General features: G+C 46.3%; 1 protein-coding gene across 6 annotated transcripts in view; it reads left to right on the forward strand.

Moving 5' to 3' along the window:
• PAN3 (poly(A) specific ribonuclease subunit PAN3) overlaps positions 1–24,377 on the forward strand; it is a 134,886-nt gene that overhangs the window by 52,886 nt on the left and 57,623 nt on the right. For 4 of the 6 annotated variants that reach the window (XM_068267003.1, XM_068267002.1, XM_068267004.1 and 1 more), the window contains exon 5: positions 4,913–4,948. The exons of the other annotated variants lie outside the window; for them this stretch is intronic. In XM_068267003.1, the coding sequence (XP_068123104.1) occupies positions 4,913–4,948 (36 nt within the window). The remainder of the gene's footprint in view (positions 1–4,912; positions 4,949–24,377) is intronic. 6 annotated transcript variants of the gene reach the window in all.

The raw sequence follows: 24,377 nt of genomic DNA on the forward strand, positions 1-24,377 counted from the left end.
GTGGCTAAACACATATAAGTAGCTGCCACATAGTCATCCGGCTGTCCCCGGTTTCCCATATACGTACCTCTCTTGCAGCTTTGATTATCGCGCTGTCCCCGGTGCTGCCGTAACTTGTAACAATCAGGAAGTCCCGGACGTCTGTGCAGGGAAATGCACCAATCAGGCGGGGGCGCTTGCCTCAACCGCCAATCATACTGTGCAATGCTCGAGTGATGGTGTTGAGGGCGGGACCACCTCTCCGTCATTGTGGCCAATCACAGCGCCCTCTGCCTGATTGGTGCATTTCCCTGCACAGACGTCCGGAACTTCCTGATTGTTACAAGTTACGGCAGTACCGGGGACAGCGCGATAATCAAAGCTGCAAGAGCGGTACGTATATGGAAAACCCGGGACAGCCAGATGACTATGTGGCAGCTACTTATGTGTTAAGACACTGCGGACACACAAATACCGGGGGACACAAACACTAGGGACATGGATATACCGAGGACAGGCAAGCACCGGGGGACACCGAGTGCAGGCAGACACGCATACACTGGGGACACAGTGCAGGCAGACAATGCAACACAGGGGACATGCAGACACTGGGGACACAGTGCTGGCAGACACTACAACATGGGGAAATGCAGACACTGGGGACATGCATACATATATGATCAAAGATGCAAGAGAGGTATGTATTTCAGATACTGCACGGGGGACAGCCTGATGAAGAAGTGTATGTGTTTAAGACACCAGATGTACAGACCAGGACAGGGCACGCAGACACTGGGAACATGGAGTACATGCAGATACTGGGACACAGGGACACGCAGACACTGGGGCACAGGGGGGCATGCAGACACTGGGGAGACAGGGATAGAAAACACTGGACATGAAGGAAACAGTGGACAAGGGGACAGAGGAAGGGGGACAGAGCACAGGGCATCAGACACCAGGGACATAGGTGGACAGAGGACATTGAGACATCAGTGGACACAAGGGGACAGTGGACACAGAGGGACATAGGTGAACACAGGGGGGCAAAAGTACATGAAAGACATAAGGGGGGGGGGCATAATAATTAGGGGAAAAGGTCCATAACACGCCCCTGTACCATGGACGCACCAGGTTTAGTATATTTTTATTTTTCCTGGGTTTTTGTCCTCTAAACCTAGGTGCGTCTTATAGTCCGGAGCGTCTTATAGTCCGAAAAATACGGTATATACCGTAAGGTTCCCTTTTTTATTAGTGCATTTGGATCCAGCATGGCATGCACTCTATGCACTTTTATTTCCTTAAAGAGACTCTGTAACAAATTTTTCAGCCTTAGTTCTTCTATCCTATAAGTTCCTATGCCTGTTCTAATCTGCTCTGGCTTACTGCAGTCTTTCCTAACTGCACTGTCTCTGTAATAAATCAATGTATCTTTCCTCTGTCCTGTTTGTCGGGCTAAGGATTGATTGTGTGGAATGTGCAGGGCTGCTTGTGATTGGTAGAAGCGATACACACCCTCTGCAGGCCCCCTGCACACTGTGAATGACTCACACACTATGCTTAGCTGAGCCTATTAGAAGCTGGTTAGTTTGTTTGTAAACACTGCCTAAAACTGTTAATTACAAGCCAGGATTGCAGCAGAGAGTGGCAGAAACAGCACAGAGGGGCACAGGAGAAAATAAGGAATAGAATGGTATGCTTTTTATTGTAAGAATATTAGAGTACAGATTCTCTTTAAAGAGGCGCTATCAGCCATACTGTCTCAGAAAAAAAACACATATATATATATATAAGAAGATAAATACTTGCTCTACTTATATATATTATATATATATTGCACTGTTCACGTTATGATTAACGTTATGTTATAACGTTATGATGCTGTGAATTTTATAAAGGAAAAGCAGAGAATCCTATTCTAGACAGTTTCCATATTAACTGTGGCTATTTTGAAGCCAATCCTGGTGCAAGTTCCTCCTTTGCTCTCCTCTGCCTGATTTGCCTGCCCTTCACTATAGAAAGTGCATTGTCTCAGCATGAGACATATTGGCCAATCAGAGAGGAACCGAGGTGTGAGAGGAGAAAACAGGAGGGAAAGAGGCTTCAGCCAATCAGGCTGCATTAGTTAAGTCTGAGGGGAAGTACAGAAGCAAAAAAGGACAACCCAGCATGCCCTACAACTTCCTTTTTGTGTACCAAATTTTGTGTGTACTAAATAAGTCTAGTTAAAGTGGGGAATGACCCTTTATCAACAAGAAAGGTAGAAATGGTGATTTTAACTTTTGGATTACCTGGTTAGCATCGCTATTACTATTGCTTGTTTACCAGATAAAAAATAAAGAATTGATTTTTTATTTTATGCCCAACAGTTACACTTCAAGGCCTCTTGCACAATGCAAATCACAAATCCGATTTGCCATTCCAAATTGCTATTTACGATTCTGATTTTCCCTGCATGCTATCAACACTAGAAGAAAATCGCAGCATGCAGGACTGATAAAAAAAATAAAATAATATATATATATATATATATATATATATATATATATATATATATATATATATATATATATATAACATTGTGATAGGGACATAATTTAAACGGTTTTATAACCGGGACAAATGGGCAAATACATTTTATGGGTTTTAATTACAGTAGCATGCATTATTTAAAAACTATAATGGCCGAAAACTGAAAAAAAAAATTTCCCACATTTTTTCCTATTTTCCCATTTAAAACACATTTAGAATAAAATAATTCTTGGCATAATGTCCCACCTAAAGAAAGCCTAATTGGTGGCGAAAAAAACAAGATATAGTTCATTTCATTGTGATAAGTAATAATAAAGTTATAGACGAATGAATGGAAGGAGCGCTGAAAGGTGAAAATTGCTCTGGTGTTCAAGGGGTAAAACCCCTCAGTGGTGAAGTGGTTAAGTACTGTTGCGGGAAATATATTTGTATTTTCTTTTAAGTTTATTTGATTTATGTGGATATCTATTTTCACTACAACACAGAGGAGATTATGATATGAATGTTGTATATGGCACCTCCAGGACGCTCCAAAAATAATTCTGTATTCATCTTGTTATAGTTAGTGTTGGCAACTTTTTTTTTATTTTTTTTTTATTTTATTTTTTTCCCGCTTGCCCTAAAAACTAGGCAAGTACTTGAAACCCTGCCACCCAGTAAGCAAAACTGCCATGGCAGTTTTACCACAAGTCTTTAAAAAGCAGCCGGAAGCTTCATGGCCACTCCCAGGAGTGTTGCTTCCCACCCCCAGCTCGGCGGCCTCCTATTAGGTTAGCAATAAAGGTAGGCATGGCCATGGAGCTACTGGCTGCTTTGTAAAGACCACCACTGTGCTTTTGCTGACTAGGTGGCTGGGTTTCAAGCACATGCCAAGGTTGTTAGGGTGAGCAAGTGAGTGTTCTTTAACCACTTTGGGGCCGCACAGCTAGGGCCCCTTTAAAACCAGAGCCGTCTGTGCCCTTTTGTAATGTGTGATTGGCTCACAGCAATCATGGGGTCAGGAACCAATGAAATTGTTTCCTGCCCGATATACAGAAGCTCTGAAATATTTAGCGCAGGTAGGATTCTGGCTAGAGCAGGGTAAGCTATCATTTGACTTCACCCTGTACAGGGTAGAATCTCGCCTGTTTTGCAGCGGCTACTCCTGGCCTCCTCCACTGTCACCCCCGTGTCTGCTGGTGAATGCCACCACTTGGTGGTGCATGTACCACGTTGCATGTTTGTGACATCACATATCCGTACCCTGTGCCACCTTGGAGTGATACAGAATGCAGTTACCGATGGGCACCCGATTGCCGTGTTCAACTGATTTAGGGCCCAAATCGATCAAATCATCATGCAAACATCTTGTGGCATAGATTATTATCTAAATCGCCTTACCACCCTTATGGCCATTTAATGTCACTCCACTCACCCCTGTGCTCCAGCCTGGGCTTGCTTAAAGGACACCTGAAGTGAGAGGGATATTTTGTGTGGGAGAAAGAGAGCAAAGTCCGGCACTGCAAATCAGGTGTTTATTCAGTAGCGACGCTTGGTGCAAAAACGTGTGCATTGCATCCCGCATACGGGTAAGCCTTTTGAATAAGTACCGTTGTGTGAGAACAGCTGTTAGGCTATCTATCTGTGCCCAGCACCCACTGCCACCAACCTCACTCTTACTGGTAGGGCACGATTTGTTATTACAGTTTCCATTTTTGCATGTTTTTGCACCAATTGTTACTACTGAATTAAAACCTGATTTGCACTGCAGTGCTGGACTTGGCTCTTTCTCCCAATCAAAATGACTTCTGTTCTATATCCTGAGCATGCAGAGTGCTTTGTGTGAGGTTAGCCACCCTTTCCTCCCCATGGCATCTCCCCAGCAGGCAATTTGCCTGGTTTAAACCGGACCTGAACTCTTGCACAGGACAGAAGGAAAACAGAGAGAAATGCACCCTGTATGTATTTAGAGAGTTTAGCTTGTCTAATATCCCCTCATCTGTGACTTATCACCACTGTAATTTGGTCTCTCAGCTGCATTGGCTCAGGAATCTCCTCTGCCATGGCAGAGCAGCTAATTTGTAAACACAAGATATTAACAATATGTCTGCCTCCATGAAAGCAGGAAGTGCATACACTGCAGATATATTGCAGGATTTGTATCAGCTGTAACAAAGAAATGTTTTTCTTTAAAGGTTATTATGCTGTTTCTTATCTTTTTAGAGCAGAGGGGAAGTTCTGACTTCTGGTCCTCTTTGAAAGAAAAAAATGGCCGGCTTTAATGGCCTTCTCACTTTGTGTCCCTTAATAAAATAATGAGTTTCCCTCATTGAGTTTTGGTAGATGGTTTCTTCAAAATGTTTGTGTGCTCCAGTTTGACTAGATTCTTAATTGATTCATTGTTTAATTTTTTTTTTTCTAGGTACTGACTACTGGTACTGATAAGAGTTTGCCTCGTGTGAGTAAGCCTTGTACCTGCATTGCACATACTTTACTGGCTGATTCAATTGCTTAATTAATGGGATGCTGATCTGAAAATTCACTTAATACATTAAAACAGTTGGTTTCAGCATTGGGATTTTGCTTTTAGGCATATTGGTGGCTGACCATTCTGTTTCATTTGGTGGGATTTTTTTTTTCAGCACCACATTTTACATATCCCCAACCTACTACTTCACCAATATAATGTACACAAAGGTGTGGTCTGGTATTTCTCAGGTAGCCACGCCCCCATCATCCTTCCAGGACAGTACCAGCCTCTTGGGGAGGAGCATTTTGTTTTAATGGCTGTGTTTATAACCGCTGCACAAGGTGATTTCAATCCAGTAACGTGTGGGTGTGGTGTGTTCTGGGAAATTAAGCAACCTGGCTGCAAACTGTCCGAGGGATGTACCAGGGGAACTGTATACAAACACTAGATCCACTAGGGGACTAAATAGCCCTATAAGGGTACTAAAATGTAAATGCCTTTATTAAAAGTAATATGTAGTATATCAATCAAACTAGGAGAAAGAGAGACTGGGAGGGTCCTTGCCCTTTAGGCCCCTAGTGGACCTAGTGCTTGTTAAACTAAGCAACCTGCCTTCAGTTACTAGAAAGACAAGAGATTCTAGAGCCCCAATAGTGTAATATGTTGATTCGATGTATATGTGGTGGTGAATTCGAAGTGGTAATATACTCACAAAGGTGGGTTACCACTGTGATGACAGATGGGGAGATTACACCCGACCCCACTACTACTGCTACCTCCTTTTTTTTTTTTTTTTTTCTCGATTTTTACACATACATACACACCACACATGCCTCATGTGCAGTGTCATATGGTGCCCATACATGGTACAATTTTTTTCATCCAATCTTACCATTTCTATGTAATATAAGGGAACTGTCTGAATTATCCTTTTAGTATATTCACTTCATTTACTCTTCTATTACATAGAAATGGAAAGATTGTATGAAAAAAATTGTACCATGCAGTGTTCTCCCCAGAATTATTTTCCAGCCGGGTGGCATGAAAAAGCAGCCGGGTGGGTAGAGATGAAAATGCAGGGCAACTCTGCTTACAGCATAGGAGGAGGTGAGCCGATGATAGCCGGGTGGTCACCAAATCTAGCCGGGTGGAGCACTCGGCTAAAAGAGCCTGGGGAGAACACTGCCATGTATGGGCACCAAAAGGCTCACCTGTCACCCCCAGCGTGCATCCTAGCTTCCTCCAGTGTCCAGGCTGCACCATGAGTGCCTGTGCCACTTGAATTGAGTGCATGTAACATCACGGGCTCTATTCATAAAAGGCTGTGCGGTAGGGCTGAATGGTTTCACGATTTTAAACCAAAACCGAGGTGCCTGTCAAGACTATCTAATGATCGTCAGTAGCTGCGGTTTTTCCCAGCTCCATGCGGCTTCGCCCACCACCACGCCGTCATACGGGAGGATCTTCATTGGCTGAAGCTGCACTACTCGTGTACGCCGCTGCTGTCATATAAAGTAGAGCCAGCCAGCGATTGGTAGAAGGAAGCTGTGCTGCACTGCGCTAAACATATCCGCCGCCCTCATATGCGAGTCTCCACAGTCTGCACAGTGTTCAGCCCCCAGTGACATCGCAGAAGGCTCCGAACAGACCCTTGCTACCACTATGCTCCCCCCGCTCTCCTCCATGTCCAGTCCACAGTGTTCAGCCCCCAGCCAGCAACATTGCAGACCCCGACTCCATACACTGTCTCTGTGCCAGGCATGTAGAGGCACAGAGCGGGGGAGACACAGAGGAGGCCCAGAGGGGGAACAAAGCTCGATTGGAAAAAATTGTGAATCAAAACAAAACTTGTGATTTTGGACAGAAATCGCTCGATTCAATCTTTTCCTAAAATCGTTCAGGCCTACTGTGCGGGGAAAAACTTGTCGGCAAAATACTGCATTCGGTATTTTAGACTTCTGTGTGCTAATTCATAAAAATGTTTACAGTTGCGATAGAAGTTTGGGGAATTCCCAAACTAGGCTGGGGTAACATGAGAAGCTGCCTGATTTGATACATTTTCTCTGCACAGAGACAGTGTTACAATAAAAGAGGCATCCCCAACTTCCCTTTTAGATGTGCATTTTTCTTTAAACTGCCTCTGTGTGCCCTGAATCTGTTTTAAGGTGGCCATACACTCGTTAGATTAGCAGATAGATTCTGATCTATCTGATGTGTTTAACATTTTTTTTTTTTTTTTTTTTGCTAGGAACAGATTTCCAATAGATTTCAGTATGAAATCTATTGAAAATCGATCTGATGGCCTTTGTTTGCCATCAGATTTCCATTAGGTCCAATGCAAAATAAGCCATCTCAACAGTTCCAACTAGATTTTTCATCATGTCAAATCGATTGGAATCTGCCTCAAATCGATTTGCTATCGATCAGCCGATAATCGTCTGTGTATGGGCCCCTTTAGTCTTTCTAAACAATCTAATTGCCACAGCTTAGAAGAACTTCATGAAAAGGCTTTCTGATGTGAAATATATCTGAAAACTGGTGCCCAAGAGGTTACAAAAACACAGCCTGTGGTATTCCGGGATGCCTTTTTAGTTCCGCCCCTCGCTGCTGCTGCCTGGGAGATCTATCCCCATTAACTTTGCTGTTCTCTGCTCACTTATCACCTTTTCTAAACAGAGGGTATTCTCCATTCCAATACAGCCTGCTCTAATCTTTATGAATTGACATATGGTGAGGTGTGTTTAGATGATCACTGCACAAGGCGGTAATTTCCCCGCAATGCTCTGGAATGTCAGCTTTTCATGTGGAAACAGCTTTTTATGAATTGACATTTTGCTAAGAGCTCGGTAAAGCCAGCTGTTTTCAGCATTACCGCATGCGGGAATGCTTTATGAATTGACCCCAATGTGTCCAGGATTCCCACTGGCATGTGACAGGTGAGCCTTCTACACTGCAAAAGGGGAAGGGGGGTGCACATGTAACTTGGGGAGGCAGCTGCAGGACGATCTTTATGCTGAAATCTATTGGAAATTGGTGTCCAGTGTATGTACAAGCAATAGATTCCTCTGATCAGATAGATCAGGTTTGGTGGCAGATCAGCTTTATGTATGGTCACTTTAAAAGGAACCTGAAGCGAGAGAGATATATAGGCTGCCACATGTATTTCCTTTTAAAGCATGCACATTGCCTGGCTGTGCTCCTGATCCTCTGCCTCTAATACATTTAGCCATAGACCCTGAACAAGCATGCAGCTGATCAGGTGTTTCTGACATTGTCAGATCTGACAAGATTAGCTGCATGCTTGTTTCTGGTGTGATTCATACACTACTGCAGCCAGCAGGACAGCCAAGCAACTGGTATTGTTTAAAAGGAAATCAATATGGCAGCCTTCATTTACTTCACTTCTGGTTCAATTTAAGGGTAGCCAAATGCCACTCAATGTGGCCAACAGATAGGTCCTTCTCAGATCATCATCTGATCAGAGGGGGATCTATATGATTGAATAATTTCACACACTGTACTTAATAGATTTACTGCTGAAATCTGTTAAAAAAAAATCTAAGTCTTACTTAATAAGAATCCATAGAGTGGCAGTGAAATTGGAAAGAGCAGGACATAAGTTGCCCGAGAAGACTCAAAAAATTATGAATAAACACTAAACAATACACTGGTATGCCAAATAATCATATCCAAATTTATTAAAGAATTTGTTTAGAAATATTAAAAACACATGGGATGGCCACCCCGTCACAACTCATCCACTCAGGCAGTCCACACACAGACACAGCCACACGCCGGCATCTAAATTTCAGATGGAAAACGGAGAAACATCGGTGCTTCAAAACACAGATATGCAGACTGTTGATATCAGGGGAGGGGGCTGACAAACATATGCAGGCTGGTGTGGAGCAGTATCAATGTCAGCAGCAGAGTATATCACAGCGACAGCATGAGCATAGACAGCAGATATAGCAAGCATCAAGCGTCAAGAGCTCCCACTGCAAAAGCGCATCAAAAGCGCCAGAGATAAACAGCGTGATACCGTCAATCCAGACTTAGCTCACCAGATCCATGGACGCTCACTGCGGATGGACTGTCCGCTGGATGAACCTGAAGGCTGTGGCGAACTCCTGGTATCAGCCAAAGGTGATTGCCGGATGTTGAACAAAGTCCTCATGAGCTCCGTAAGTGCACAGCTGTACTCAAGGTCCGAGCAATGTGGCTGGTGATTGGCTCAGCCGGGTAGAAAGCCTGGCAGAGTGGTCCTCAGTCAGACCGGTGGAGACCGACAGAGTGGAGATTGGGACGGCGTGGCGTCCCATGCAGGAAACGTGCGGCTCCCCCGACGTTTCGCCGGCTCCGGCTTTCTCAAGGGGGCGTGGTTGCCAGCACGTGAGTTCCGACATTACTTAAGCTAAAAATAACCAACAGACACGCCTCTTACTCCATCCATTCGTGACAACGCGTATGCAATGTGCGCGACCGCAGAGAGGGAAAGCCAATGCAGGCGGCCGAGCAGCGGTGGACCAAAAGACTGCAAACGCAGTATGTGTGCCCAAAAGGTGGCTATATTGGCCACGCAGGGTCAATCCTATCCAAGGGACAAAAAGGAAAACAAGAACAGACATAAGGGAACAGAGAGGATGAAGCAGATCCCAAAAATCTGCCACGTAGGTGTCAGAGCTGGTACCACCTGAAGCCAGCCCCTCAACAGACAAAAATAGAAACTGGGTCCAAGGGGGGGGAAAGGAAGGGAAGAGAGGCACTGCGTGGAGAGCACAACTGGCACACCGCTGCAAAGGCGCCCATATGCAAAGGCTCACCGCGAGCGCGCACATATGCACCGCACTCAAAGCATATATGCCATATTAATGGCGATCATTCAATATTGTTATTTATATTAACTAATTGTCATTAGATAAATTGATCGCAGAGAAAAATAGCCCATACACATACAATAAACTGAGACCTGATAGTGCCTCAGATAGATCTATTTATAAGAACCAAAAAGGCCCAAAAGTAACTGTCCAAAATCTAGGACACTATACAAAAGGGCTAGTAAAGAGGGAAAAGGAAAACATTACAACAGAACAACCCCGCCAACACATGTTAGAGAGGTCACACACTCAGGCCAGGGCAAAAGGGATGCACATATCAACGCGAAAACCAGGATCCAAAGGGGCAAAAAGTGAGCATAGCTGATTTGTTCATTTAGACCAGGAGTGAAACAGGCCTGAAGATTATAAATCCAACGGGATTCACATCGTAATAGGAGTCTATCAGGATTGCCACCTCTGATCGTGGGGTGTATCCGATCAAGAGCCATAAATTTAACGCCCCTAGTACTGCCACCATGTTCTAACTCAAAATGCCTCGCGACAGGAGAACTTGCGTCCCGATTCTCAATACTCTTAATATGCTCAGACATACGTTCTCTAAGTGGCCGCTTAGTCTTACCGACATAAAAAGCGCCACAATGGCATAAGAGAATATATACAACTAGTTTAGTCTTGCAATTAAAGAAGTGGGACAGTGTGATTCTCCTGCCATGAGGCATAGGTACAACCCTGCCTACCTGTATAAACTGACAAAAGTCACAGCCGCCACAGGTATAAATCCCCGTGGTTAGGCAGTGTCTTTTGGGGGCAATGCCGGTAAAGTGGCTCTGAACGAACGCGTCCCTAAGGGATCTAGCCCTCCGGAACGTGAGACTGGGGGATGCCGGTGTCAGAGGACCAACCACAGGATCATTCCGTAGCAGGTACCAGTGTTTCCTGAGGATACCCTTAAGTGCAGGATGCTGCGCACAGTATCTAGTAAAAAAACGTAGTGGTGCAGATGATGCACCGCCAAGTGGCTTTCTACGCGGTCGAAGGAGATCAGCCCGTTTACTCCTCCAGGCACGGTTAAATGCCCTACGCAGGTGACCGTCACCATATCCTCTGGATCTGAATCTACGTCGTAGGTCGCCTGCTTCGGTAAGGAAAGAATCGTCTCCCGAGCAATTCCGACGTACTCGTAAATACTGGCCAACTGGTATACCTCTAATAGTATGCGCGGGATGGAAACTATCCGCGCAAAGTAACGCATTGGTTGCTATGGCCTTACGATGGAGGGTCGTAGACAGCCGTCCACACTGTTCAATCGAGATACAAATATCAAGAAATGCGATTGATCGCAACTGAACCTCTAATGTGAACCTGAGGTTCTTGTTGTTACAATTGAGTTTGGAGACGAAATCTGTCACCTGCGCAGGCGTACCAGTCCATAAAATCAAAATATCGTCAATGTACCTGTGCCACGTCAACACGTGGCACAGGTACCCCGACAAACCGTCGTCGGAAAAGACGAGTCGCTCCCAGTCCCCCAGGTACAGGTTTGCGTACGACGGGGCACAAGTCGTGCCCATCGCCGCACCCTGCACCTGGAGGTACCGGTCACCGTCGAAAGTAAAAACGTTGTTAGTTAACAAGAACTTTAATAAGTCAAGGACAAAACAATTGTGCGCAGCATCCTGCACCCCCAGCTCACCCAGGAAACCGGCCACCGCCTGGACCCCGGGGCCATGGGGGATGCATGAATATAGGGACTCGACGTCGAGGGACACCAAAATGGTGTTCGGTGGGACAGTAATATCGTCCAATACCCGTAACAAATGTGTAGTGTCCTTTATGTACGAGGGCAACCCCTGAACATGAGGCTGTAGGTGTTTGTCCACATAAACACTTATCTTTTCCGTCAAGGAACCCCTACCCGAGATAATCGGGCGTCCCGGGGGTTTGTACAGACGTTTATGGACTTTAGGTAACGCGTAGAAGGTGGGCAGAATGGGGTCGTTGACCTTAAGATAAGCTGCCACCTCCTCATCGATCAGACCCGTACTACGGGCATTCTCAATGAGGTCAAAGAGCTCACCCTGGCAGCGGTCTACCCTCGACGCCGAGACCCTCTCGTACCATCCCCGCTGACCCAGAAGGTCCAGACACATGGCCCTATAGTCATGAACGGTCATAACCACAACGTTTCCCCCCTTATCAGAGGGTTTAATAACCCAGTGAGTGTGAGAAGCCAAAAAATCAAAGGCCTCACAATCAGTGCCAATCAACTCGGACCCGCCATCATTGGCAACATCCAATTTGGCAACATCTCCTTCAACTGCCTGGATGAAACATCTAATCCCTACATTTGTGGAAAGGGGTGGAAACCGCGTGGACCGGCTTTTAAATTGTCTATTGACACTGATGTAGCGAGGTGGCGGAGGACCCGGGCCGTCAGCAGCAGAAACAGACCCCAAACCAAACCCATCATCGCTCTGATTCAGAGCATGTAGAAAATTAAGATCCTCAAGGGCCTCCTGATCCCCCTGAGTCAACATCAGAGAGGGGGCAATTGAGGTAGCACAGGAAGGATTGGAGACATTTCTTGCTTTAGTGACCGTGGACTGGAGGAAAAGCTTCCTACAGAACAGATGCAAATCCACGGTAAAATCAAACCTATCCATATGTTGTAGAGGACAGAAGCCTAAACCCTTGCCCAATAATTGTTGGACGTTGTCGGGTAATGTCTCCCCTGTGAGATTAATCACTTGTAGATCATTTTGAGACTGCAGACACATGTCTGCAGAACAGTCATTTCTTTTTAATAATTTGGGGTCAGTTACTCTAAAAAAAGGAACTGACGATGATGATGAGGAAGGCTGTGCCTGCCCCGACGCGCCGGGTGTCCCCTCGCCACCCCCACATCCCTGCTGTTGTTTGGACTTTTTAGTTATTTTGTCCTGTGATCTAGTCTGATATTTACCTTTTTTGGTTTGAGATGCAGAGTCCTGGCTTGATTCTGAAGTAGCGGAGCTGATACTCACTACTGAGGAGTCTGAATCCTCAGCCCCAACACTCTTAGGTTTAGAGTTAGGCTTAGGCCGTACCCCTCGAGGTTTAGAGGGGGTAGGCTTACTTTCCCAACGATATGCCTGGCCCAACTTATAAGCCAGACGATCGTTGAACAATTTTTTATCACGTAAAAATACCAAATCCTTGTTATATTTTTTGGTGTGTAATTCTAATTGCTCGTTCCGTTTTTTATATAAATCCTCACCAGAGTGAGACTTCAACTCCGCTGTAATTTTGTTAATTTCCTCATCCACTAGGGTTAAATCTGCCTCATCTAAATCATTCATCAGAGAAAGGCACACATGCGCACAATTCTCTAGATTAGCCTCCCACTTCCTTTTAAATTCTGCTGTTAAATTCTTTCTGTGGGGAAAAATTTGAACTCTCAACCATAGAGGGGAATGATGGTCTGCTATATATTCCTTATTATATTTTATATTCCACCAAAGGCGTGATTTCCTTTCATACAGTCGTTCCAATTTCCTGAAACCTGTATTGATCGCCTGTTGTGCATCCCTATTGCCAGCCGTCTGTGCACAATCGCTCTCCACCTGTGTGACTAAATTGTCCCACTGCAACATCCTAACCCCCTAGGGCAGCGCGATCAGGAAGTATGTAGTGGGTCTGTATACCTAGGATCCCTAAAGAGATCCAACTAACCCCTCCTTGTTGGGGTCTCCACTGGCCAGGGCAACAGAACCCAATACAAATCACAACACAATGTAGACAAAGGAAACAATCGGGCAACCTTGTCCTGCACACTAATAATAATAAACCATAGAGTGGCAGTGAAATTGGAAAGAGCAGGACATAAGTTGCCCGAGAAGACTCAAAAAATTATGAATACACTAAACAATACACTGGTATGCCAAATAATCATATCCAAATTTATTAAAGAATTTGTTTAGAAATATTAAAAACACATGGGATGGCCACCCCGTCACAACTCATCCACTCAGGCAGTCCACACACAGACACAGCCACACGCCGGCATCTAAATTTCAGATGGAAAACGGAGAAACATCGGTGCTTCAAAACACAGATATGCAGACTGTTGATATCAGGGGAGGGGGCTGACAAACATATGCAGGCTGGTGTGGAGCAGTATCAATGTCAGCAGCAGAGTATATCACAGCGACAGCATGAGCATAGACAGCAGATATAGCAAGCATCAAGCGTCAAGAGCTCCCACTGCAAAAGCGCATCAAAAGCGCCAGAGATAAACAGCGTGATACCGTCAATCCAGACTTAGCTCACCAGATCCATGGACGCTCACTGCGGATGGACTGTCCGCTGGATGAACCTGAAGGCTGTGGCGAACTCCTGGTATCAGCCAAAGGTGATTGCCGGATGTTGAACAAAGTCCTCATGAGCTCCGTAAGTGCACAGCTGTACTCAAGGTCCGAGCAATGTGGCTGGTGATTGGCTCAGCCGGGTAGAAGGCCTGGCAGAGTGGTCCTCAGTCAGACCGGTGGAGACCGACAGAGTGGAGATTGGGACGGCGTGGCGTCCCATGCAGGAAACGTGCGGCTCCCCCGACGTTTCGCCGGCTTCCGGCTTTCTCAAGGGGGCGTGGTTGCCAGCACGTGAGTTCCGACATTACTTAAGCTAAAAATAACCAACAGACACGCCTCTTACTCCACCCATTCGTGACAACGCGTATGCAATGTGCGCGACCGCAGAGAGGGAAAGCCAATGCAGGCGGCCGAGCAGCGGTTGACCAAAAGACTGCAAACGCAGTATGTGTGCCCAAAAGGTGGCTATATTGGCCACGCAGGGTCAATCCTATCCAAGGGACAAAAAGGAAAGTCTTACTTAACTGCAGCACTGCACTGTTTGATGCAGTGCAACACTATGGGCCACCGATCTGCCGCCACTCAATCGGTGGTTATCTTCCATACAATACGATTGACCGATCTGACTGGGCCATGTTGATTTGTCAATTTCTAGCAGATTTGATTGAAACAGACGGAAATTGTCTGGAAAAATTGATGTATTGCCACACCATACTTTTACTCATTTGCATGTATGAGACTCATTCATTAATACCACCAGTAGTTGCAATCAGGCCCAGAATCTATTTATACTTTAATAGTGTATGGCAGCCACAATGTGACACTCCCAGCGTAGTACAGAACTAATCTCATCTATTTATGTAACCTTCCAGTAAAATTTGGTGCATGTAAGCAAGACACTGTTCAGTTACCGTACAGATCTAAGAGCAGATTTCATCTGCTGGATTTTATCAGGTTTTAAGAAATGAGTTCAGTAGGGACTGGAGATGGAAAGGTGCCAGTCTGGTTTTTGGTAGACCGCAGAGCAAGGTGTTACAATAGTCAAGACTGGAAATGATCAGAGCATGTACAAGCATTTTAGACACGCGCGCACATGCAGAGTGCTCAAGGAACCCTAGTTGAGAAAGCCTGTTCTAGTGTAAGGAAAGGATGAATTCTGGAAATGTCTTTGAGATGTTAGTACAGCAGGTAATGTTAGTGGACCTGAACTCTTGCACAGGATAGGGGGGGGAAAGAGAGAAATGCACGCTGTATGTATTTAGAGAGTTTAGCCTGCTTAAAGAAGTTATCATCCAAAAAAAAAAAAAGTTTCACTTACCTGGGGCTTCTACCAGCCCTACGCAGCCATCCTGTGCCCTCGTAGTCACTCACTGCTGCTCCAGTCCCCTGCCGCCAGCTAGTTTTGTTTTTGCCGACCTCAGGGGCGGCGGGCCGCATTGCATACATTTTTACGCATTTCCGCTGGCGCAGCATTAACGCATACATTTTTACGCTTTAGTGGTTCAAATGCGTAAAAATGTGTTAATCTTCCTGCACCATGCGTAAAAATGCACGCAATGCAGCCCGTCGACCCTGAGGTCGGCAAAAAACAAAACTAGCTGGCGGCGGGGACTGGAGCAGCAGTGAGTGACTACGGGGGCACAGGATGGCTGCATGGGGCTGGTGGGGGCTTTTTGCCTGATAATACTTTTAATGCCCTCTCATTTGTATCTCATCACAAGTTGTAATTTGATCTCTCCCCTTTGTCACATGACTGCCATGGCAAAGATGGCAGATAAGCTCATTTGAAAGCACAGGATGTTAACAATGTCTGCTTCCATGAATCAGTAAGTAGACACACTTCAGATTTTTTTTGCAGGATTTGTATCAGCCGTTACAAAGAAATGTTTTTTTTTAGTTTAACCCTCCTGGCGGTCTATTAGAAACCGCCAGGAGACAGCGCAGCAGTTTTTTTTTGTTTTTGTTTTTTTTCTTTTTAGCTTTTAAATCATGTAGCGAGCCTAGGGCTTGACTACATGATAGCCGCTGTGCAGTGGCATCCCCCCGCCCGCTTCGATCGCCTCCGGCGATCTTTGATCAGGAAATCCTGTTCAAAGAACGGTACTTCCTGTAGGGCTTCCCCCATCGCCATGGCGACGGGGTGGGATGACGTCATCGACGTCGTGACGTCAAAGGGAGTCCCGATCCACCCCTCAGCGCTGCCTGGCACTAATTGGCCAGGCAGCCCACGGGGTCGGGGGTGGGGGCGGCGGCGCGGCGATCGGCAGCTAATCGGTGGGTAGCGGCGGCAATCGGAATGCACACGCAGCTAGCAAAGTGCTAGCTGCGTGTTGCAACAAAAAAATAATGCGAATCGGCCCAACGGGACCTGAGAAATCCTCCTGCGCGGCATAGCCCGTGCTCAGCACGGCCTTACCGCCAGGGAGGTTAAGGGTTATTTGAGTTCTATGGGAGAAAAGTGCTATAAAAATGTTATCATTAAAGTGAACCTTAAGTGGAAAAAAGTTCTACTCACCTGGGGCTTTCCTCAGCCCCCTGCAGCTAATCTGTGCCCTCGGCGTCTCTCCGATCCTCCTGGTCCCGCCGGCGACCACTTCCGGTTTCGCCGTCAGGACTCGACAGGCTGGGAACGCCAGTGATTCTTCGCGTTCCCAGCAACAATAGCTCCCTCTATGTTGCTATAGCAGCGCTGCTATAGCAACATAGAGGGAGCTATTGTTGCTGGGAACGCGAAGAATCACTCGCATTCCCAGCCTGTCTGGTCCTGACGGCGAAACCGGAAGTGGTCGCCGGCGGGACCAGGAGGATCGGAGAGACACGCCGACGGCACAGATTAGCTGCAGGGGGCTGAGGAAAGCCCCAGGTGAGTAGAACTTGTTTTTTTTTTATTCACTTAAGTGCCTCTTTGAGCGAGCTTTAGGAGTTGAGATTCTTGGGGCATTTTCTATATTGATGGTCACTATGGATAGGAGAGCAGAGAGGGAAGGTGGAAATATACACAATGAGCCTCACTGCTCAACTGTATGGCTATACTTCCTTGTTGGTGATTGTACTGCCCCACCAGGAACCAAAACATCCTGGATCATTGCTACATGGTCATCAAAGATGCGTACAAGGCTATCCACAGGGCTGCTCTGGGCAACTCCGACCACTGCCTGATTCACCTGATCCCAACCTACAGAAGGCTCCTACAAACCGACTGTCAGGACAGTAAAAAAGTGAACTGAGGAGGCTAAGGGTGAACTACAAGCCTGCTTTGACAGCACTGACTGGTCGGTCCTGGAGGCTCCCGGCCTAGATGAATGGACGGAGAATGTCACCTCCTATATCTGCTTCTGTGAGGAGACCTGCATCCCAACGACTAACGTCAGTCTTCCCAAACCATAAACCCTGGTTTAACGGTAGGCTACACCACCTACGGAAAATCAGAGGAATCGCATAAATCCGGCACCCTAGAGGAGTTCAGGGAAGCCAGGAACTCCCTGAATCGAGAGCTGAAAGCAGCAAAATGGGACTACTCAAACAAATTAAGACAGGATCTTCAGTCCAACAACACACGGGACGTCTGGAAAGGCCTCAGAGCAGCCACCAACTTCAAGCCTCCATCCCAACACACACTTCCTAGCATCGCGCTAGCAGAGGAGCTCAACAAATTCTATTGCAGGTTCGAGCACCAACCCACCCACTCCAGGGACCTAGCACATCCAGTGACTCCCTCACCCAGGGAGCCTCCCGCCACATCTCCCCAAGCTGCCACTGCCCCCCAGACACCGGTAAACATCTGGGAGGGTGACGTACTACTGCACCTCCAGAAGTTCAACACCAGAAAGGCTCCAGGCCCGGACGGCATATCCCCAACCTGCCTGAAGACCTGTGCAAGCCAGCTAGCCCCGATCCTCACTTCAATCTTCAGCAAATCCCTGACAATGTGCAAGGTCCCTTCCTGCTTCAAGAAAGCTAACATCATACCGGTCCCCAAGAAGCCAGGTGTCACAGATCTAAACAACAACAGACAGCCTTAACTCAAATCATCATGAAAACACTCGAACAACTGGTTCTCTCTTATCTGAAGGGGCACACCGCCACCAATATGGATCCCCTGCAATTTGCATACAGGGCCAACCGGTCCGTGGAGGACACTATTAACATCAGTCTAGCTCACATCATGGAACACCTGGATAAACCCAACTCCTATGCCAGAATCCTGCTCCTGGACTTCAGCTCCGCTTTTAACACCATTTGTCCGAACATCCTGTATGACAACCTGGTACAAATCGGTGTTGACCCCAATCTGTGCTCCTGGATAAAAGATTTCCTTACTAACAGGTCGCAGTTAGTCGGGATTGGTGGCTGCTCTTCCAGTGCCAGAACCACCAACACTGGCGCCCCGCAAGGGTGTGTGCTGTCCCCCGATTCTCTTCTCACTGTACACAAATGGCTGCATCTCATCTGCTGACTCTGTCAAGGTTATCTAGTTTGCCGACGATACCACCATACTAGGCCTCATAGACTGAAATGATGAGCATGAATATCGCAAGGAGATTGAGCGAATCCTCAGGTGGTGCAAGGAAAATAAACTTGTATTAAATACGGCGAAAACTGTGGAACTAATTGTGGACTTCAGAAGAAACGCTCCGTCTCCCAGTCCATTGACAGCACTGAGGTCTCCAGGGTACACAGTGCTCGGTTCCTTGGCACCCCCATCACGGACAACCTGAAGTGGGACGTGAACTCCTCTGTAACTCAAAAGAAAGCCCAGCAGGGACTGTTCTTTATCAGGCAGCTAAGGAAGTTTGGCATGTCGCAGGAGCTAATGATCAGCTTCTACTCTGCCACCGAGTCTGTCCTTTGCTCCTCCATCATCGTCTGGTACTCCGGGGCCAACGCAAGGGACAAGCAGAAACTCCAGAGGGTAATCGGTGCTGCTGAGAAGACCATAGGGTCACCCCTGCCACCCCTGGACATCCTTCATTCAGCTAGAATGAGGTCCAGGGCAAACAAGATCACTCAAGACCCCTCTCACCCGGGCAGTTGCTTCTTTGACCCCCTTCCCCTAGGCCGCCGCTATAGGTCTATTCTCACCAAAACCACCAGGCATAAAAACACCTTCTTTCCCCAAGCGGTTGTCCTACTCAACTCATGCACTACCAACTGACACTCTATAATCATCCCAGCATAAAACTGTCTCTAGCTGGCACCACACGCCACCATACAACGTCTGTTCTGATCTACGAGCTGCTGCTGCCCGTCACATTGACGTCAGGGTGCCCCGGGAGCTAAGATCTTTTCGCTCTACCTGCTGTACTGTAATATTGCTGCTGTGACTATCTGTGTTGCCATTATCCGTGTAGCGATTATCTGTACCATTACCTACCTTAGCATCTGTACCATCTGTACCTTGCTGATGTTGTTGTATGCCAATTGCGGTTCACAAAAAATTCCGGGTATGGTGCCCGCCGTACTTGGCGAATAAAGTTGATTCTGATATTGCTTTTCATATCTGTGCTGCGGAGAATATTCCAAATTTTGTGTGTCGGTGAAAAATTTGTATTCCGATCAGGAAAAGGAGGTCACTGAGGCAGAGACTAGTGTAGTATGGATAGCTGGTACTGGAGGGACTTAAGGGGCCCATACACTGGTCGACTTGGCGATCGATTCTATAGCATTGATTGGAAATCGATTCTTTCAAATCAGAGCAGCCGATTTCGATAGACTTGATCTATCTGACAAGATGGAAAATCTAGGTCTATCTGCTGCTGCCAAGAGATCAATAACCCATAGAGTTACATTGGAACAAATGGCTCAGAAATGTATTTAGATCCATTTTCAATAGATTTCATTGTGAAATCTATTGGAAATCTGTTCCTAGTGTGGCACACAACAGATTCCTGTCAGATTCGACTTGACTGGCATCTGAAATCTATTGTCGAATCTGCTGCAAATCTATAAGTGTATGGCCACCTTAACAGAGGAAAAAGTAAGCAGTTAAAATCTGACAGAATCAACAGGTTTTATACTAGTCCATCTCCTCATGGGGGATTCTCTGGATTTTCTTTATTTTCTAAAGCATTTACTGGAAGGCAGTTGCAAAGTGTAAGGGCTTTTTTCCATTATGAAATGCAATTGCGATGCGATCGTGTTTCAACGTAATTTCCACCAATGCGATTAACCACTTACCGACAGCCGTTGGGCGGCGGCAAAATGGACGCCGAAAGGACCGCAATACGCCCAAGGGCGTTGCGTCTTTTTGGCATGCCGGGGGAGCGATCGTGTCATTGATGACGCGCGCTTCCCCCGGCAACTGGCTCCGCCCACCCGCCGGCCTTTGGAAAGCGCCGGCGGGTTGTTAACCCCACGATCGCCGCTACCCCCCCTCCCTGCCCACCTCCCAGACCACTGTTTACACCCAATCACTCCCCTAATCACCTATCAATCACTCCCTGTCACTATCTGTTAACGCTATTTTTTTTTTTTATTAGGTCTCTAACTGCACCCTGGGGACTCCTGATCACCCCCCCCCCCCCACCACTCAGATTCTCTCCCCCCCCCCCCCCCCCTGTGTACTGTATCCATCTATCCCCCATGATCACCTGTCAATCACCCCCTGTCACTGCCACCCATCAATCAGCCCCTAACCTGCAATCTGATCACACACACCATCAGATCGCCCGCAAACCCGCCGTCAGATCGCCTCCCGAGTGCATTGTTTACATCTGTTCTCTCCTCTAAACAACCACGAATTACCCATCAATCACCCCCTATCACCACCTGTCACTGTCACCCATCAGATCAGACCCTAATCTGCCCCTTTTGGGCACCCAATCACCCGCCCACATGCTCAGATTGCCCTTAGACCCCCTCTTTATCAATTCACCAGTGCATTATTTACATCTGTTCTACCCTGTAATAACCCACTGATCACCCGTCAATCACCCCCTGTTACTGCCACCCATCAATCACCCCCTGTCACTGCCACCCATCAATCAGCCGCTAACCTGCCCCTTGCGGGCAATCTGATCACAAAAAATAAAATCTTCTATGAAATCACCATACACCTAATGGAATACCTTGGGGTGTCATCTTTCTAAAATGGGGTCACTTGTGGGGTTCCTATACTGCCCTGGCATTTTAGGGGCCCTAAACCGTGAGGAGTAGTCTAGAAAACAAATGCCTCAAAATGACCTGTGAATAGGACGTTGGGCCCCTTAGTGCACCTAGGCTGCAAAAAAATGTCACACATGTCATATCGCCATACTCAGGAGAAGTAGTATGTGTTTTGGGGTGTATTTTTACACATACCCATGCTGGGTGGGAGAAATCTCTCTGTAAATGGACAATTGTGTGTAAAAAATGCGAGGACAGTAAACACACCCCACAAATTACCCCATTTTGGAAAGTAGACACTTCAAGGTATTCAGAGAGGAGCATAGTGAGTCCGTGGCAGATTTAATTTTTTTTTTTTTTTTTTGGGTCGCAAGTTAGAAGAAATGGAAACTTTTTTTTAATTCTTTTTTTTGTTTATTTTATTTTGGTCAAAGTGTAATTTTTCGCTAACTTGTGACAAAAAATAAAATCTTCAATGAACTCACCATGCCTCTCAGTGAATACTTTGGGATGTCTTCTTTCCAAAATGGGGTCATTTGGGGGGTAGTTATACTATCCTGGAATTTTAGCACCTCATGAAACGTGACAGGTGGTCAGAAAAGTCAGAGATGCTTCAAAATGGGAAAATTCACTTTTGGCACCATAGTTTGTAAGTGCTATAACTTTTACCCAAACCAATAAATATACACTGAATGGATTTTTTTTTTTTATCAAAGACATGTAGCACAATAAATTTGGACAAAAATGTATACAGAAATTTTACTTTATTTGAAAAATGTCAGCACAGAAAGTAAAAAAAATCATTTTTTGGACAAAATTCATGTCTTTTTTAATGAATATAATAAAAACTAAAACTCGCAGCAGCAATCAAATAGCACCAAAAGAAATCTGTATTAATGACAAGAAAGGGAGGTAAAATTCATTTAGGTGGTAGGTTGTATGACCGAGCAATAAACCGTTAAAGCTGCAGTGGTCTGAATGGAGAAAAAGGCTCTGGTCCTTAAAGTGAATGTTTACCGTTTACAAAAAAAAAAAAAATCAGATACTCATCTAAGGAGAGGGAAGGCTCGGTCCTAATGAGCCTTCCCTCTCCTCTCCCGGTGCCTGGTCCCGCGCAGGATCCCCGTGGCAGTATTCGACCAGTTCGGTCAAATGCTGCCACTTCCGCAGCCGAAGGGATGTTTTGGAAGCCTTCGGGAGCACTCGGGCTCCCGAGTACGCATGCGCGAGCGCCCTCTATGACGCACTCACGCGTACGTAGTATGGAGCGGCCCGTCTTCGGAAGCCTGAGTGCTCCCGAAGACCTCCGAAGTCCCTGCGGCGGACACAAACGGGGGAGCCAGCGCAGCACCGAGGGCACTGAGAGAGGAGAGGGAAGGCTCATTAGGACCGAGCCTTCCCTCTCCTTAGGTGAGTATCTGACTTTTTTTTTATTATAGCGGTACCCATTGGCTTTAAGGGGTAGAAAGACTGTGGTCCTCAAGTGGTTAAGCTACTATACTCAGTATTGGGAGCTCAATCGCATCCAAAATGCGGCAGGACGATGATTGCGCTCAGGACAGAATTGCGGCAGGACGATGATTGCGCTCGGGACAGAATTGCAACGCAATTTTATTGCACTAATGGAAATGGCAGATGCCATTTTCATTAGTTTTACTGCACCCTGTATTTTGTGATCTGTTAACGATCCAAGTCAGATCCCAAAACACAGGGTAGTGGAAAAAGGCCCTAACTGCCAAAATGATGTGCAAGTGAGTAGGAAGGCTGGCTGGTATCTTATTTTTTTTTTTTTTTTTTTTTTTTTTTTTTTTTTTGGCAGTAACATTTACCAACTGCTGTCCATAGAGGAAGTCCTTTTTGAAAACAAACAAACCCTGAGAATCACCCATGAGGAGATGAAACTAGGCCAAAACTGACTGGTATTGTCAGATTTTAACTTTTTACTTTTTTGGCTATAGTGGTCCTTGGATCTGCGATGGAAGGCGAGTGCCTGTTAGGAGTGGGTATGTATTTGATTTTTGGGGGAGGTTAGAGTCTCAGTCAAGATGGCTTTACTTATAAAACTAAAGTTTATAACTGTCTTACAACATTGCAGTTGGCTGATAGTGTAATGGTTAAGGGTTCTGCATCTGACACAGGAGACCTGGGTTCGAATCTCGGCTCTGCCTGTTCAGTAAGCCAGCACTAATTCAGTAGGAGACCTTTGGCAAGTCTCCCTTACACTGCTACTGCCAATAGAGCGCGCCCTAGTGGCTGCAGCTCTGGCGCTTTGAGTCCGCAAGGAGAAAAGCGCAATATAAATGTTATTTGTCTTGTCTTGTCTTGTCTTGTCTTGTCTAGCAATCTAAATTAGTGAAATAGTGTATAGGGCATTGCTCAAGCCAAATACTTTTTTTTTGTTTTTTTTGTTTTAATACTCTTAATTCCCTAGAAGCTAAACAAGCCTCGCCCACAGCTTCTCCTGAGTGCCTTGGCACTCTAAGCCTTAGTATCGAGGGCTTATGGGAGCTCAGTCTGGGCAGGAGGAGGTTACTAGCCAGAGATTTCAGAGGCAGAGGGGAGGAGAAGATAGGAGTGACGTTTTTCACGGGCTGAGGGCTGGAGATACAGATCAGCTTGCCTATGTGTAATTGCCTATGTGTTACAAACAGAACATGGCTGCCCTCATTGTATTACAGGAATAAATAATCATAAACTGTTGAAGCTATTTGCAGCTAGACTTTAGATAAGATCTATAGACAAGTTTTTCATCTCGGATCCACTTTAAGGCTGCTTTCACAGTGGGACGTTACAGGTGCATGTTAGAGCAGCCTGTAACGCAGCCCGCCGCACAGTAATGAAAAATCAATGGGCTGTTCAGTGCCCATGTTGCGTTACATTGTAACGCTAGACGTCAAGAGAAAGAACTGCATGCAGTACGTTATAGGCGGCTAAGCCGAGTTAGACTGCTTGCACATGCTCAGTAATGTTGGGGAGGAGAGAAGAGCGGCCAGGCACATGGCTAATTAATATTCACTGCACTTTGTGACGTGCAGTGTTTACTTCCTGGAGCGGCCGCTTTGTGCGGCGATTGGCTGGCGGGACCACGTGATGCCGCATGCGTCACAAAGTACGCATCATGGACGCCAG

Source organism: Hyperolius riggenbachi, chromosome 2 (genome assembly GCF_040937935.1).
Source record: "Hyperolius riggenbachi isolate aHypRig1 chromosome 2, aHypRig1.pri, whole genome shotgun sequence".
NCBI lineage: Eukaryota > Metazoa > Chordata > Amphibia > Anura > Hyperoliidae > Hyperolius > Hyperolius riggenbachi.